The sequence below is a fragment of the Lissotriton vulgaris genome, chromosome 7 (assembly GCF_964263255.1).
Source record: "Lissotriton vulgaris chromosome 7, aLisVul1.2, whole genome shotgun sequence".
Classification (NCBI taxonomy): domain Eukaryota; kingdom Metazoa; phylum Chordata; class Amphibia; order Caudata; family Salamandridae; genus Lissotriton; species Lissotriton vulgaris.
The window spans coordinates 554,101,281-554,118,795 of NC_141695.1; the positions used below are offsets into that span (position 1 = coordinate 554,101,281).

At 48.1% G+C, this 17,515-nt stretch overlaps 1 protein-coding gene across 4 annotated transcripts in view; it reads right to left on the reverse strand.

Annotated features, from left to right (window-relative positions):
* NARF (nuclear prelamin A recognition factor) overlaps positions 1–17,515 on the reverse strand; it is a 398,106-nt gene that overhangs the window by 153,373 nt on the left and 227,218 nt on the right. For all 4 annotated transcript variants that reach the window (XM_086930648.1, XM_086930650.1, XM_086930651.1 and 1 more), the window contains one exon: positions 4,766–4,898. In XM_086930648.1, coding sequence (XP_086786774.1) covers positions 4,766–4,898 — 133 coding nt within the window. The remainder of the gene's footprint in view (positions 1–4,765; positions 4,899–17,515) is intronic.

Sequence of the window (17,515 nt, forward strand, 5' to 3'; positions counted from 1 at the left end):
AACCAACACTGGTGCCATGAAATTAGGGCCCTGAAAGGGATGAACCTTAACCCTAGTTATCGGTTCGCAGAACGGGGAGGATGGATGGGGCAGTAAGGAATCTAATACTAACTACTTACAGGTATATCATTACCGCAGTTAAGTAACTTGTGCATCTGAAAGAAACAGGTTAGTATTAGATTCCTTACCTTAGAAAAGATACCCCAGCAATACCAACCCCGGTGGTGGGTCTGCGAACCAATGATCACACCAGAAAGTCCTGGAGAACGGAATGGCCAAAGAAGCCATCTCTCCGGACTTGGCTGTCCAGGCAGTAGTGTCTAGCAAACGTGTGCAGCGAGGCCCATGTAGCTGCCTGACAGATGTCCTGCAAGGGGACTCCCCGACCCAGGGCCGCCGTGGTCCGAGTGGAATGGGCCCTCAGTCCAACAGGAGGCTCCTTTTTAGCCAAAGAATAGCATGCCTTGATGCACAAGACGACCCACCGAGAAATGGTTCGCTTGTGCACCGCCCGTCCTTTCTTAGCACCCACGTAACCAAGAAAGAATTGGTCATCCACCCAGAACTGGCGTGTGCAATCCAGATAGTATGAGAGCGCACGTTTTGGGTTCAGACGGTGGAGCCTCTCTTCCTCTTTAGAGGGATGCGGAGGCGGAAAGAAAGTGGGCAAGGTGATGGACTGCCCGATGTGGAAGGCTGGGAGGGTCGCGTCCGCAACACAACTTTGTCCAGATGGACAGAAAGGAAAAGAGGTTGTGAAGAAAGAGCCTGGAGCTCACTCACTCTCCTGGCAGAGGTTATGGCAACCAGGAATGCAGTCTTAAGAGTGAGAAGACGAAGAGTACAGTTATGAAGTGGCTCAAAGGGAGCGCACATCACATAAGTCAGAACAAGGTTCAAGTCCCACTGGGGCATCACGAAAGGAACGGGTGGAAACATATGAGTGATGCCCTTCAAGAACCTATTTACAACCGGGGACTTGAACAAAGAGGGCTGATCTGGTAGCCTTAGAAAGGCAGAAATGGCAGAGAGGTAGCCCTTTATAGTGTCCAGAGCAGAGCCCTGCTGGGCAAGAGGTAGCCCTTGATAGTGTCCAGAGCAGAGCCCTGCTGGGCAAGAGAAAGAAGGAAGAGGAGAACCTCAAAAAGAGGGGCAGAGAGAGGATCCACAGCCTTTGCTGTGCACCATGCCACAAATTTGTTCCACCTGCAGGCGTATACCGATTTTGTGGAGGGACGTCTGGCTGCCAGAATCACATCACAGACTTCAGGAGGCAAGTCAAATGGCCTCAACTGTCGCCACTCAATCTCCACGCATGTAGGTGGAGGCTCGACAGGTTCGGGTGGCGGACCGTCCCCAGCTGCTGCGACAGAAGGTCCTCCTGAAGAGGCAGTTGAATCGGGGGATCGACTGACATGCTTAGTAGCTCGGGATACCAGTATCTTCGTGCCCAGTCCGGAGCCACAAGGATGACTTGGGCCCGGTCGCGTCTGATCTTCTTCAGCACTCTGGGCAGAAGTGGTATAGGCGGAAAGGCGTACAACAGACCGCAACCCCACTCGCGACGAAAAGAGTCTCAGAGCGAGTGCCGCCTTGGAAATTCCAACATGCAGAACTGATGACATTGCGCGTTCTCTTCTGTGGCGAATAGATCTAACCAAGGCTCTCCCTAATGCTGAAAGAGACCTTGCGCCACGTCCGAGTTCAGACACCATTCGTGATCCATCATGCACCGACAGCTGAGTTCGTCCGCCCTGGCGTTCAGGGAACCTGCCAGGTGTTGAACCACCAGGGTCACGCCCTGATGTTCCAGCCACTGCCAGAGGCGCAGAGCCTTCTGGCACAGGGTCCACGACCCCACCCCTCCCTGTTTGTTGGAGTACCACATGGCGGTGGTGTTGTCCGTGAGCACCTGCACTACTCTCCCCCGGACAGAGGGGAGGAATGCTTTCAGTGCAAGCCAGATCTCCCGCAGCTCCAGAAGGTTGAAGTGGAGCCGGGACTCCGCCGGAGACCAGAGGCCTCTGATCTCCGCCTCTCCCGTGAGGCCCCCCTAAGCCCAGGAGGGACACGTCCGTCACAACTACGTGCTCCGGTTGGGGTAGGGAGAGGGATCTGCCGCTGACCCAATCGCCGTCCGTGAGCCACCACTGCAACTGTCTTGCAGTGCCCTCCAAGATCAAGACATGGTCGGACAAGTTGCCCTGATGCTGGGCCCACTGAAACTTCAGGTCCCACTGCAGAGCCCGCATCCGCCACCTGGATTGATGCACCAGAAGCATGCAGGAGGCCATCAGCCTCAGAAGCCGCAGCGTCAACCTGACCGAGACTCGGGATAAAGGCTGAAAGATCAGAATCAGAGCCTGAATATCTCGAACCCGCTGTTCGGGAGGATAAACCCGAAACTGCACCGAGTCTAGAACCACTCCGATGAAGAGGAGCTTTTGGGAGGGACACAGGTGTGACTTCGGCACATTGATGGAGAACCCCAGCTGGTGCAGGGGGTCGGCCGTAGTCTGGAGGTGGCTGACGACTGTCTGGGGCGAGCCCGCCTTCAACAACCAGTCGAGATAAGGGAAGACTGACACCCCCAAACTGCGCAGATGAGCTGCGACCACCGCCATCACTTTCGTGAACACTCGAGGGGCGCTGGTAAGGCCGAAGGGGAGCACAGTAAACTGAAAGTGCTCGTGGCCTACCGTGGACCGCAGGTAACGACAGTGTGCCGGCAGGACGGGGATGTGAAAATAAGCGTCCTGCAAGTCCAACGCTACCATCCAGTCTCCCGGGTCCAGGGCAGCTAAGACCTGAGCCAAGGTCAGCATCTTGAACTTCTCCTACCGGAGGAAGCCGTTGACATTCCGCAGGTCCAAGATAGGGTCTTGGGAACCAGAAAGTAGTGGGAGTAACAACCACATCCTACTTCTGGCTCAGGAACGCGCTCGATGGCCCCCTTGGCCAAGAGGGCTGCAACTTCCTCTTGCAGAAGATTCAAGTGATCCCCCGACATGCGGTGGCACTGCGGTGGCATGGCTGGAGGAGTCGCCTCGAAGGGGAGGGAGTAGCCCCTTCGGACGATTTGCAGCACCCACCTGTCCGATGTGATGGTGCGCCAGTGGAGGAGGTGATGGCGAACCCTGCCCCCCACTGGTGTCAAATGGGCCTGAAAGCTCGGACTAGGAAGGCTTTGAGGCGGATGCTGCGGGGGTGGATGTGGACTGGCCTCGCCGTTATCCCCAGGCACCGGCGGTTACCACGTCCGCCACCGAGTGGTGTCGACTCGCCGAGCTGTGATGACTCCGGCCCAACGAACTGTCCCTCGACGCCTCCCGGACCGGGACCTCGAGCGGCGCGGGGCCGACTGCCGGAGCTCGAAACGCTTACAGGACCTCTCCCGCCTAGCCTTCGACGTCAAGGCCCGGCAGTCGGGGCACGACTTGTCATCGTGGTCGGGCCCCAGGCAATGCAGGCACCGGCGATGGGGGTCGGTAACCGACATTAGTCTGCTGCAGTTGGCACAGGGTTTGAACCCGGGCATCCCTACCTGCACCTATGGAGTTGTTCGACTCGAAAAACAGATCAAAAAGATCAAAAAAGTTTAGTAAAAAATTTACTAAGGGTACCACTTTTCCTGGATCGGCGCTTGCTAGTGCGGAAAAAAGAAGAACTGACTTCAGCGCGCGAGGGCGGCGTCTAAGTACTCCGGCGATGTCATCTAGGCGCCAACGACAGACACGGAGCCGCAGACGACATGTACCGTGGCGCAGGGGTACTGCTACACAAAAATTTCCAGATCCAGACTGACGCCTGGGGAAATTCTAAGGTAAGGAATCTAATACTAACCTGTTTCTTTCAGATTACACATGCACTGCATACTTCTACTACCTAGTGTTGGGCTCAGACATTTGCAACTATTTTTTCTTCGAAGGAGCAGTTCGAGTCATGAGGTATAGTGACTCCTCTTATTTAACAGGGCACATGGGCACCAGCTCTATTGTTGGATTGTTTCTTTCCGGCTGGTCCAGTTCAGTTCAGAGGCAAGCTCACACTCCAAAACTGAGGGGCAGCAACAACAATATCACCAGCAGCCTGTGATAATTATAAAGTAGTAACAATGGTATGGTCTAAAAGGTGGGGGAGAGTCGCCGCAGGCGGGGCTAATCTCCTCTGGCCTTTAAAAGGAACCGTCCCTGTGGGGTCACATTAGATACAGTGCCCTGAGGGCCTTATTTATTTATTTAATTCACAGCATGACCACTTTCACTTTAGCGGCCGTGCTACAAAAGCTTTCTTTCTTTATTTTTAATACACTTTGTGTAAAAGTGTCACATACCCACTTCCACTTAAATGTTGGCCACGCCCCTTTCTTTAGATGCTGCGCCCACACGCATGATCTAATTCCTGGCGCACATAACCTTGGCTGCAGTGCACAGAGAAGTCACACTTCAGCACACAGAAGAAACAAATTAGAGGGAACATTGATTCAGAGCCTTCAAAAAGAAAAAACAATCTTTACTCTGACTAAGGTTTGTATCTATATGAATACATGAATAATATTCCATGAATCCTCCGTCTATCATACTTGTTGAGTTGAATCAGTATACAAGGGAGTGATAGGATAGACCAGTTACCCATTAATCCTCTCATTAGTTCGCAGTTTTTGGCATGGTTATACAAAGCACTCATATAATAAAAGGCTGGACTGAAAAGTGCAACAATAACAAAAAAAGCATGTGTTTCATTATAATACTAAACCTGGAAATACCTAGGCTTTTGAGGAAACCACACAATTTCTTGGCAGCGTCGTTCACACACAGGTTGAATTTTGCAGCAAAATAAGGCAAAGACTGAGGGCAGACTGACACAGCCAGCACTTTGTGTTTTGAGGTATCACATTTCTGTAAGAGACAAGATAATTAAATCAGGTTTAATAGTAGGCCGTTCAGACTTGTACCAACATCAGAATTAGCTTCATGCTGATGAGCCAGACGCTATGAGAGAAGTGGTGATCTTCTGAGTTAGATCAGATTCAAGACTTTCAGTGATTTGGACAGGTGTATACAGAGTTAAGGAGGAGTGTAAAAAAATTCAAGTAACTGGTTGCATGGGTTACTGCACCAATATTCAAGAAAACGTCATCCTTTCCCAGCAGGAGTCCGGGGTGAGGCAGTGACAATTGATATTAAAGGGACTAATGTCACTCATCTTGTTCAAATGCAGCCTTGTATTGTTTATTCTTTGCTTCATTGGCTCTGTGTGTGAGGGAACCTTACACAGTAGTATGTGCGGTGCATGCTATATTTCCCAAACGCTTTGTAAGTTACAGCGGTCCACGCTGGGTCTGTGTTGTGTGTAAGGAAGGCTTGTACTGTGTTTGCTTGTTACGTTTCGGTCTTTTGTGATCGATAAGCATGCAATACTTCTCCATGTGCATACCTGCTTCATGTGTAAAAGACGTCTGCAACGCTTTTGCCTGTGCTGCGTGCGCTTTCATTGATGGAAATGCCTGCAGTGCTGATATTCACACTGTGCCCTGTTTTTCCAAGGCGAGCATGCTTTGCTGTTGCCTGTAATATAAGCAACCATTTTCGAAGTGTGCTTTACACTGCTGATACCTATGCAGCACCTGTACTGTTTGCTAAATAGAAACTTTGATTTCCACTTCCCAGGCTGCATCATTTCTGGAAAAACAGAAGGAAACTTGCGATATTGTTGCATTGCTACACGTGTGTACCTTGTCTGTCTCGCTCAATTCATCTGTTGGCTGTGCAGCCAGGCATATTTTACTACAGAAACTATGGCTACAGAAAAATAGTACTCCTGCCTGAAATACCACGAGACAAATAGAGGATATGTCTTCTCAAACTTTGTGAAATATATTCTTTATTATACTGGTTACATCGTCAGAGTAACCCACCCTTCTAATATCTGAGACAAAATGAAACCCTACTACCAATCAGAAGTTAATTCAAAAAAATGTTGTCAGCAGGTGTCAACTCTTCAGACAGTAGAGAAAAAAATCAGACATATGGGACACGCATCTGCTTACTCTCACGCACAGTCTAGTGAATGTGGGAAGTACAAAAACAAAGAGGATGAACAGGATGATGCAGAAGCACGAGGAGGAGCAAAGATTGAAATAGATGCAGTCTCCATGGATGCAGACATATGGGTAAACACACACAAGAATACATACACATAAAATTAGAGATCACACAGAAAGAGGCAAAAAAGATAACGATTCCCTCTTCTTCTGGCTTTTTTAGTTAGTGCTACTTATATGACTTTGTGGGCCTGATTCCTAAACGTATACTTACACATCAGAGTAATTTACACTTTGAGTAAGTTTACTACTTTTCGGCTGTTCACAAAATCCAAGTGTAAATTTACTCCCAAATGAGTATCTTGTAACGTCTCCACCAAACTGAAGGGCCTGGTGGCCATTCACAAACATTGAACCTCATTCACAAAAAGTAAATTACACTTCTAAATAATTTACACTCAGATTTTGTGGAAAGCCAATAGTAGTAAAGTTACTAAAAGTGTAAGAGTAAATTATATGTGCAGATGTATTAAAAAGTGTAATTTACCTTTGTGTATAGCCCCCGGGCCTACCAGTTCAGTGAAGACCAGTAAGCTATACTTTTTGAGTAAATATACACTCAGATTTTGTGAATAGCCAAAAAAGTTGCAAACTTACTCAAATGTGTAATTTACTCAAAAATGTGAATCAGGCTCATATGTCGGTGCTATTTTCTCATTGTTTCTCTTTGCAATGACGAGGGGTATTTTCTTCCAACTGCCTTTCTTTCAAAGTCTCTTTTCTAGAAGAGCTCAGACCACTTTCACCTGCTTCAGTATTAACTTTCGAGTATATTTCGGTGTTTTACACACTCTGTTACTCCCTTCCCTTACCCAACTAGATGTAAATTTTGTTTTTGCTGCTCTCTTCACATATGTATGCTGCTTGCTCCATATCAGAATGTGCAGAAACCAATATGAGTTAGGTCTTTATGCAGTTATAGTGTAGAAAACAACTTCATCTATTCAATAGTTGGGTTCACCTATCTGGGTTCTTGGGTTTACATTTAAAGACATCACATTTATGAAGCAGCACTAGCTAAACATCCTGTGCAATTCACAATAAATAATCTAATGCTACAAACAGAAAAAGTAAATGAATTAGAAATACATAAACCTACTCTTGAGTGAATACCATAGAGTGCCAAAAGGGAACTATTATGATTCCCAGTATTCTTTACAGTATTCTCTAGAATGTACGCAATTGAATATAGCGAGGACATATGTCAAGTGCATTACAAAACAAAATGTAAACAGTATCAACACAAGTACAGAGCATTATAAGTGTCAGTAGATTTCAATTAAATCTATATTAGATGTAAAAAGAGGGGCAATATGATACAAATCGACTAGTGGGAAGTTACCTTCAACAAAAAGTGGAATGCCACATATTGGATGTAAAATATCCTAGTAGGCAGAATAAGCAAACAGTAGTGAGGAAAAGGAGATAAACATGCTAAACATACACAATGAGGTAGTGAATAATAATAGGAGCATCTATGTGTGAGGAATTAGATTTAGTTAAGTCCATTATTAGATAAATCACTACTCATTATAGTCCACTGCTCACCTTTTGAAAGGTTGCTTATGACTTTTCCTCTGCTTTGTTTTTTGTCTCTTCACCTAACTCAGAATGGAACTTTTGGGACTGAATGGACAGGGTTACGTTTTGACTGATACAAAGTAGTTTGTCTGATTTTCTGTGATCAATTCAGGAGTGGCACTACCTTTTTTCTCCATCAGTTGGGATTTGGGAAACTGTCAACATAAGGATGCCAAAGATACAAGAATCCAACAAAGAGAACCGGAGTTATGCATTTTACATATTTAAGATGAAAAAGTGCCATGAAAAATAAAGCGCCTAATGTAAGTCAATGTGTGCGGTAGATAGAGACCAAGTTGCAATGCCAAGCCGACTGCAATGGCGTATGGGTCAGAAAAAACAATTAGATTATTTCCAGTGAAAGTCTGAAAATCAAAAAGCCCAAAAATATTCGAAGTCCATTTCAGTAAGGATAGGATAGGATATGATTCATATTTATAAAGCGCACAAATGCAAACAGCGTCTTGGCGCTAATGTAAGTGAGGGGATGCTGTCCAAATGTCGAACTATAGCTGCGAAAACAACAGCGTCTTTACGGCCTTCCTGAAAGTTTGATGATTAGACTGCAATCGGAGATTAGATGGCAGCTTATTCCATAAACGAGCTGCCTGGTGAGAGAATGCTTTTCCACCCCATCTTACTCTCCGGGTTTTATTTACTTGCAAAAAACAGGCATTACTAGATCTTAGCATCCTAACTGGCGGGTAAGGCCTAAAAAGTCTCTGCATGTCCTTAGCTCCTCTACAGTAGAGTGCTTTATGCACAATGCACAAAGCCTTGAACTCTGCTCTTTGTTGTACAGGGAGCCAGTGAAGAGCCCTGATTCCCTTTGACGTGGAGCTACTTTTAGGAATATTCAGCAGCAGCCTAGCAGCTGCATTCTGCAGAGACTGTAGTTTATTTCTCTGGGCTTTATCAATTCCCAGAAACATTGCGTTGCAATAGTCTAATTTAGACAGCAAAAGACTCACTAGCACCGTCTTTTGCAGAGCTTGGCCGATGAAAGGGAAGATTTTTCTCAATTTTTTTATAAGGTAGAAACAGGACGATGTGAGACTATTTACCTGCGCTGAGAAATTGAGCTGGGTATCAAAAATTATCCCCAAATTTCTCACCTTAGAAACCGGCTTAGCCCTAAGCCGGTTTCTAAGGTGAGAAATTCTCCTGCACTAGTCGGCCACCACGTGGAGTTCCACAAAGATTGTCCTGGCCCAAATTCCAAGACCTCCGTCTTATCGGTGTTAATCTTTAGATAGGCTTGGTTCATCCAGGACAGGATATCCAAAAGGCATCCATGACATCTGGCTGCTGTGTCCTCGGGTTGTTTAGCCACCGAGATGATTAACTGTGAATCATCCGCGTAGGACACCATCGCAAATCCATGATTCCTAACAAGTCTTGCCAGTGGTGTGATATATATATTAAAAAGTATTGGCAAGAGTGCTGAGCCTTGCGGAACGCCACAGGGGAGAGTGAAACCATCTGATTGCATTCCCTCCCAAACCAGTGTCTGTTATCTATCTTCTAAGAATGATGTCAGAAGGGACAGAGCTAGGCCATCAATACCAATGTTTTGTAACCGTTGGACCAGAACCAAATGATTTACCGTGTCGAAAGCTGCCGACAGATCTAGCAGGAAATGGATCGCCTTGCCCCCTCTGTCGACAGTCTTCTGAATCTCTTCCGCTGCTACGGTAAGTGCAGTTTCTGTAGAGTGGTATGTCCTAAAACCATGTTGGGACAGGTCCAACAGATCATTGACTTCTAGGTATTTTGTAAGAGTATTATTCATTGTTTTTTTCAAGCACTTTGGCTGCCATTGGGAGGCCTGCTATGGGGCGATCATTCTTATATTCCAACGGATCAATAGAGGGTTTCTTCAAGATGGGCCTGATTGTTGCTTTCTTCCAGGGCGTTGGATATTTCCCTGACTCAATCACCTTATTAATAAGAGGAGTTAATTGGCTAGCAGTTTTATTTGCCCCTAGATGCATAATTCTAGGGGGAACTGGATCACTAGGTGCACCTGATTTTGGGCCTGATTTAGATCTTGCCTGACAAGTTACTCAGTCACAACGATGACAGATATCACGTTTGCCGAATGAATATGCTACTTACCAGTATGCATCTGTTCTTGGCATGTAGGGCTGCTGACATTCATATCTGTGCATAGATCGCCGCCTAGTGTTGGGTCCGGATGATCGCACATTGTTGTCCTGGAAGAGTCTTCGAAGTATCATGAGATAGGTGGCGCCTCCCCTGGACTACAGTGCGCATGGGCATCGACTCCATCCCCAGATTGTTTTTAGCCATTGCGGCAAAGATGGAGTGTAACACCGTGAGTGATGACCATGCGAAGAGTAATTAGGAGTGCGGCAGCTGCTACAGGCGCCGGGGAGGAGGGCGGGCGATATGAATGTCAGCAGCCCTACATGCCAAGAACAGATGGATACTGGTAAGTAGCATATTCGGTTCGAGGCATGTGGGCTGCTGAATTCATATCTGTGCATAGAATACATAGCAGTCCCTCCATTAGCGGCGGCCGCCTGTGCCAGCTGCAGCAGTTTGAAAAAGTGTTTTTTGAACAGCCTGCCCTACAGCTGCCTGCTGTTTAGAGTGCACATCTACACAGTAGTGTTTCGTAAATGTGTGTGTGGTAGACCATGTGGCTGCTCTACATATGTCTTCTAAAGGAATATTTCCAAAGAAAGCCATGGAGGCCCCCAACTTGCGGGTGGAGTGGGCCCGCGGGGGGACCGTTAAAGTGCGCTTGGCTTTTTCATAGCAAATTTGAATGCACTTAATGATCCACCTGGCTATACCTGCTTTGGAAATGGGGTTGCCTTTGTGCTGTGGCGAAAAGGCAACAAACAGTTGTTTTGTTTTTTGAAAATCTTTGGTCCTATCAATGTAGTACATTAAGGCTCTCTTGACGTCTAGTGTGAGGAGCATCCTCTCCGCCACTGACTCAGGATTTTGGAAGAACACAGGTAGTTCAATAGTCTGATTGATTGCGAAACTACCTTAGGAAGACATTTTGGGTTAGTGCGAAGCACCACCCTGTTGGAGTGAATTTGTATGAATGGCTCTTGGATAGTTAGTGCCTGGAGTTCAATAACGCGTCGCAGTGAAGTAATCGCTATCAGGAAAGCCACTTTCCACGTCAAGAACTGAATCTCGCAGAAATGCAGAGGCTCAAAAGGTGGACCCATCAGTCTGGTGAGGACCACATTTAGGTTCCATTCAGGAGCTGGCGGGGTCCGGGGAGAAATGACTCGTTTGAGTCCTTCCAAAAAAGCTTTAATGGCCGGCACTCTGAAAAGTGAGAGATGCTGCCTGTTTTGTAGATAAGCTGCTATTGCGGACAAATGTATGCGAATGGAAGCATAGGCCAGATTGCATTTGTATAGATGTAACAGATAACAATTGATGATGTGAGTAGAAGCGTCTAGCGGGTTGATGTTGTGGTCTGCACAGTAAATGACAAACCGCTTCCATTTCGCCGCATAGCATGCTCTGGTGGTGGGCTTTCTTGCCTCCCGTATGATATCCATACAGTCTGGAGGCAAATTGAGGTAGCCAAATTCGAAGACCTCAGGAGCCAGATCGCCAGGTTGAGCTGCGGATCTGGGTGCTGAATGTTGCCATGGCTCTGCGTCAAAAGCCCGGGTGTCAGGTGCAGCCTTTGATGCGGTACCACGGATAGTTCTAGAAACGTGGTGTACCATGGTTGGCGTGCCCACGTTGGAGCAACCAGGATGAGCGTCATCGAGTGTTGCTTCAGCTTGCGTGCCACCAGCGGTATTAGAGGTACTGGGGGACAAACGTACGCAAATATGCCTGACCAGTTCATCCATATCGCATTGCCCTGCGACTGTGGGTGTGGGAACCTGGCGGCAAAGCTTCGGCATTTGGCGTTTTCCTTTGTGGAGAAGAGGTCTATCTCTGGATGACCCCACAGCTGGAAGTACGGGTGGAGTACCAATGGATGTATCTCCCACTCGTGCATTTGGTGGCTGTACCTGCTGAGCAGGTCCGCCATCTGATTGTCCTTGCCTGGGAGGTGTTCCGCAATGAGGAAGATTTTTCTCTGAATGGCCCACTTACACATGCTCCGAGCCAGATGAGACAACTGTGGAGAGCGTGTTCCTCCCTGTTTCTGAATGTAGTACATGACTGTCATGTTGTCCGTCCGGATCAACACGACCTTGTTGCACAGTTGTACCTTGAATGCTTTCATCGCCATGAAGATAGCCATCAGCTCTAGAAGGTTGATGTGCATCTTCTTTTGCTGCGTTGTCCATAGTCCCTACACAGTGTAGTGGAGTACATGAACTCCCCAACCCTGGAGAGATGCGTTCGTCGTCAGAATGATCTGTGGCACAGGCTCCTGGAACGGTCGTCCCTTGCAAAGGTTTTGTGGATTCCACCAATGCAGAGAGTTGTATGCACGACCGGTTACCAACACTAGGTCTTTCAACTGTCCGTGAGCCTGATTCCTCTGACGTGCTAAGCACTCCTGAAGCGGACGCATATGTAGTCTCGAGTGCGGGACTATGAAGATGCAGGAGGCCATCATGCCTAACAACTGCATGAACAGCCGTGCCTGAAGCGAGTGTTGAGGTCTGAATTTCTGTATCAGCGATTGAATGCTGCTGATCCTCACTGATTTTAGCTGTGCTTTGGCTGCCAGAGTGTCTATTGTCGCACCCAGATACTGCCGTATGTGGGCGGGCTGAAGGTGGGACTTTGGGTAATTCAGTGAGAAACCCAGATCGTGAAGAAGGTGAATGGTGTGGGACATGTGGGCGGCACACTGCTGGGCCGACTTCGCCTGGATAAGCCAGTCGTCCAGAAAGGGGTAGACGTGAATGTTCTGTCTCCGTAGGTGTGCAGCCACTGTCGCCAGGTACTTTGTAAACACGCTGGGTGCCGTAGTTACTCCGAAAGGAAGGACCTTGAATTGGTTATGCTGATTATGAATGGTGAATCTGAGGTATTTTCTGTGTGACGGGTGTAACGGAATATGAAAGTATACATCCTTCAGATCTATTGTTGCAAGGAAATCTCCCTGACTGAGCAACGGTAGAACCTGCTGCAACGTTAGCATCTGAAAGTGTTCTGATAGAATGTACTGATTGAGGGGTCTGAGGTCCAGTATGGGTCTGAGGGACCCGTCCTTTTTTGGGATCAAGAAGTACAGTGAGTACACTCCTGTGCCTCTTTCTTCCACAGGCACGAGCTTGATTGCTCCTTTTTGCAGCATGACGAGTACCTCCTGCTGCAATAAGTGCAAATGCTCTGTGGACATAGGACGGTGTCTTAGGGGTATGTTGGGTGGAGTGGATGTTAACTCCAGACAATAACCGTACTGGATAAGCTTTGTGACCCACCTGTCTGTGGTGATGGACTTCCAGACCGGCAGGAACTGTTGGAGTCTCCCCCCGACCGGTGTTGTGTGGTCGGGGGGCAGTGACAAGGCGTCACTGTTTGTTAGTGGCGGAGGATCTGGAGCTGTTGTTTCCACGACCTCTGCCCTTGGTGCTGTTTCCACGATAACCACCTCTACATTGTTTGGTGTATGTGGTTTGCGCGCCACCTTTATTGTACTGTGTTTGCTGGGACAGCTGGCCGCTGGAAACACCTCTATTGCTTGAGCGACGAAAAGAACCACCCCTGAACTGCTGCGACTGGAGAGCCCCCATAGATTTTGCAGTCTCAGTGTCCTTCTTGATTTTCTCCAAGGTGGTGTCCACCTCTGAGCCAAATAAATGATCAGGGTTTACTGGCTGATTTAGAATGGTGGTCTGTATCTCTGGCTTGAAACCGGACATTCTGAGCCAGGCATGTCGTCTCAACATGACCTTTGTGTTAACGGCTCTGGCCGCGGTGTCTGCTGCGTCCAGTGCACATTTGATAGAAGCATTTGATATGAGCTTCCCTTCCTGTATGATCATCTCTGCTGCCTCCTTATATTCATCTGGCAAGTGTTGTAACAGGGTCTCCAGTGAGTCGTAATGGGCCCTGTCATACCTGGCTAAGAGTGCCTGAGTGTTTGAAATGCGCCAGATATTGGCCGCTTGAGCTGCCACCCTTTTCCCCGATGCCTCTAGCACCTTAGATTCTTTATCAGGGGGAGGAGCATCACCCGTTGTTTGTGAGTTAGCCCTCTTCCGGGCATTAGAAACAACCAGAGAGTCCAACGGCAACTGTCCCTTAATGTAGGTAGGGTCCCCAGGCGCCGGTTTGTACTTTTTTTCAATTCTGGGGTTTATCACCCTGGCCCTTGTAGGCTCATTAAATATCTCTGCAGCATGTTTCAAGACACCCTTCAGCATAGGCAGAGTCTTGACAGTCCTCTCTGAGGTGGAAAAGGTGTCAAACAGAAAATCCACTTCAATAGGGTCAGCATGGAGCTGGACATCATGATTTTCGGCTGCCCTTTCAAGAAGTGCATTAAACGCCGCTGAATCCTCAGTAGGCAATGTTTTTACAGCATACACCTGAGTGTCTGGGACAGTGTGTGGATCCCCTGGGTCAGCAGCATCTGCCCAGGGTTCATTATGATCTTCTGGATCAGTGTCCAAAGGATAGTTGTACTCCTCATCGTCACCTTTCCCTGTTTCCACATCCGAATAAGTGGGCGAAACATCTTGGCCACGTGGAGATATAGGTTTCACAAGAACGGGTGTTGCGATAGAATCCTTCTTCTTTTTCAATGGGATTCTATACAACTCCATAGGCTGTTCCGAGGCGATCTTTCGTTGATAAATAGAAAGTCTGCCTGTGTCGGCATCGATGAATTGTTCCTGTTGATCTTCAAGCGAGGGTTGTCGATGCTTTGTGGCCGGTACCACAGTTGTGGGCTTCGGCCCCGTGGACACCTTCTTGGGCGCTTTGACGGCCATCTTAGGGACGAAGGCCTTCGGTACCACTTTCGGCGGCAGCGTGAAGTGGATGAGCGCCGACGTCTTTTGAGGTTTACCGGCCGGCATTGGAGGTGGAGTATCCTTTGGTCCGACAGCCGAAGCCTTCTCCTTAATGCGCTTCAGCAAGTCCGCCACCTGCTTCGAGAAGGAGGCGGACAGCTGCGTTGGCTCGACGGAGTCCTTTGAGCCACCGCCAGGCGTGGACTCGAGGGTTGTAACACTTTTAGCCTTGTCCGGTCAACACGCAGGATCGAGAACCTTCTGAGCTCCGAGTCCTTTGTCGGTGTCGACGGTCTTCGGCGCCGATTTTTTCGGGTTGGCGTCCTTGACAGATGCTTTCGGTGTGCCAGTCTTTGGCTCGACGCCCTTTAGCAGCCTCTTCGGGTCGATAACACCTTTATTCTTCGTCGGTGCCGATAATTCAGAGGATTTCGAGCCGACCAAAGCAATACGCACTTTCGGTTTCGATTTCGCCTCTAGTGCTTTGGGTTGCGTAGACACCGAAGCTTTCTCTTTCGGTTTCGATTTGGCAACTTGCGGCTTTTAGAAGTGTCCGAAGCCGGGCCCGAAGGCGGGGCTGTAGAACCCAGTGGAAGATCTTGGGTAAGGCCATGTGGCGATCCCTCGACCTGAGCCTTATGAAGTGTCTTGGCCCCAGTATCAGTTTGTGGGCCTAGCTCCTCGCTTGAGCTATCTTCCATGGCCCCAAAGGCCCCATCGTCGTCTCTTACCTCGTCGATGACGTCTTCAGCATCGACCATCTCAATATCAGCGTCGTAGCTGGAGTCGATCTCCGATGCGGGATCAGACCGGTTCTCTCGAACCTCCCGCTCTGCTCCCTCATCATCCTCGGCATCGAAGATGTTCACCGGGTCAGGTGCCGTCTGCTGGGCTTCCTTGCGCGCTGAAGTTGAATCGTCTTCTTGGATCGGAAACGAGAACAGCCATACAGCTGGCTTCATCGTGATCCGGTGACAGGCACTTGTTGCACACCGGGTAGACGTCGATGTGAGGATATTTCTAGTTGCACACGGGACATCTTTTGAACGGGCTCCGTTCCATGATGGTTCGTCGATAAGTCCTCTGGCGTCGACCGGGCCTTCAGTGCCGAAAAGCCCTGTGGCTTCTCTGGATGTCCGGCTCGGGAACTGAGCTGGAACAGAACTGGGCACCGATCGCAAGACAATACCGACGATAAACTAAAGGCCTTTTGGCCAAAAGAAAGTTTTATATCGATTTTGAACTTGAGTGAACCAATATGCATCCGAACCCAATGGCGGAAAAAAACAATCTGGGGATGGAGTCGATGCCCTTGCGCACTGTAGTCCAGGGGAGGAGCCACCTATCTTGTGATACTTCGAAGACTCTGCCAGGACAACAATGTGCGATCATCCGGACCCAACACTAGGCGGCGATCTATGCACAGATATGAATTCAGCAGCCCACATGCCTCGAACATATACTTTCCATTATATCCTATATATATATTATTATATATTTTATCAATTTATAGGGCGCAACAGCTACCCAAGAAGGGTTTCCCGGCGCCTAAATATATATATCCTATGGGATATATATGTCAGCAGGCGAGATATCCGTCACCGTTGTGAAGGAGTAGCCCTTCTTCCAAGACCAAAATCAGACCCTTTGTCACTTTTCTGAAGGAAAAAAACCTGACATTTATCCCAAGTCCCAATGCAGAAAGAAAGGAATTTGTCACTTTTTCAGACAAAAGTCCTACCTGAGAGGGTCACTGCTGAAAACTGTAGCTCCAGCTGTGGGACTTAAGGCCAGATACCATAAGGTGGTTGGTACCACTGGAGTTCTGGAGATTTCTCACTGAAAAATATTTAAGTCCCAAAGCAGAATAGGGCTTAATTGTGTTTTCAGAGGTGTGAGACCTTTGAGCGGGACAAAGGTGAAATTCTGGAGTGCTGGAAGAAAAGTTTTAAAACTTTTTCTGATGGCCAAACAACCACATTAGTACACTTCTATGGACCCCAGGGAAGGCACTTCGAGACTCTTAGGGTATCAGGCTGAGGCAATGGAAGGGTAACGTCTAGGGTTCAGTTGCTACTGTTCAGCAAGGCACTTCAGGAAAAAGGCAACATGTTGTGTTCATTTAGCCACACAAAATGGAGGACAAGAGAGACACACAGAATTGAGAGCCAACTGACCTTGGAGGCCACTTCTTTGTAGGTACAAGTGGTAGCAGGTCCAGCATTTCAGATCTCCTCACAGGTTTCAAACAACAGGTGCAGTCCTTCCGTTCACCAATAGGTCCAGCTAGTGTCCTGAAAATGGTGCCTTGGGGTGCCACATTTATGCCTGACACCAATAAGAAGGTAGGGAGACTCCTGACTCTTCCCTAACTGATGGGGTAAACGTTCTCTGAGACAACCCGACACATATTTGCATCAGTCAATGGTTGTCCTACCAAAAAACAATCCAACAGGGCACCTTAGTACCACAATTCAAGATTGGGAAACCCTTCTTCTCTTGCCTAGAGCCTGTGTGCCCACCCAGAGGAGAGGCCACAGTAACCAACAGTCTCTTCCTCCTTGGTTACTCAAAACTGGTTCTTCATGTAGCTTTCTTGCCACAGAGTTTGGTGCCAGCTTGACTGTGGGGCCAAAAGCTGGACCTTTCTGTGTGTGACACGACGTCTGATTGTGACAGAGCAGGCCTCTATGAAGTTAATTACATTTCTGGGCCCACCCCAGCTGGTCTTCCTGCAAGGGGACGAAAACATCTACCCACGCCCAGGTCACCATAATTCCTATTGAAGCAGTTTTTATGCCTTATTAAGGTCAAGCACTTGATTGACAGATGCTGGAGAGCTACTATAAATTAGCCTCCAGGAACTCCAGGCAGGGAAAGGGTAACAACCTACATATTACAT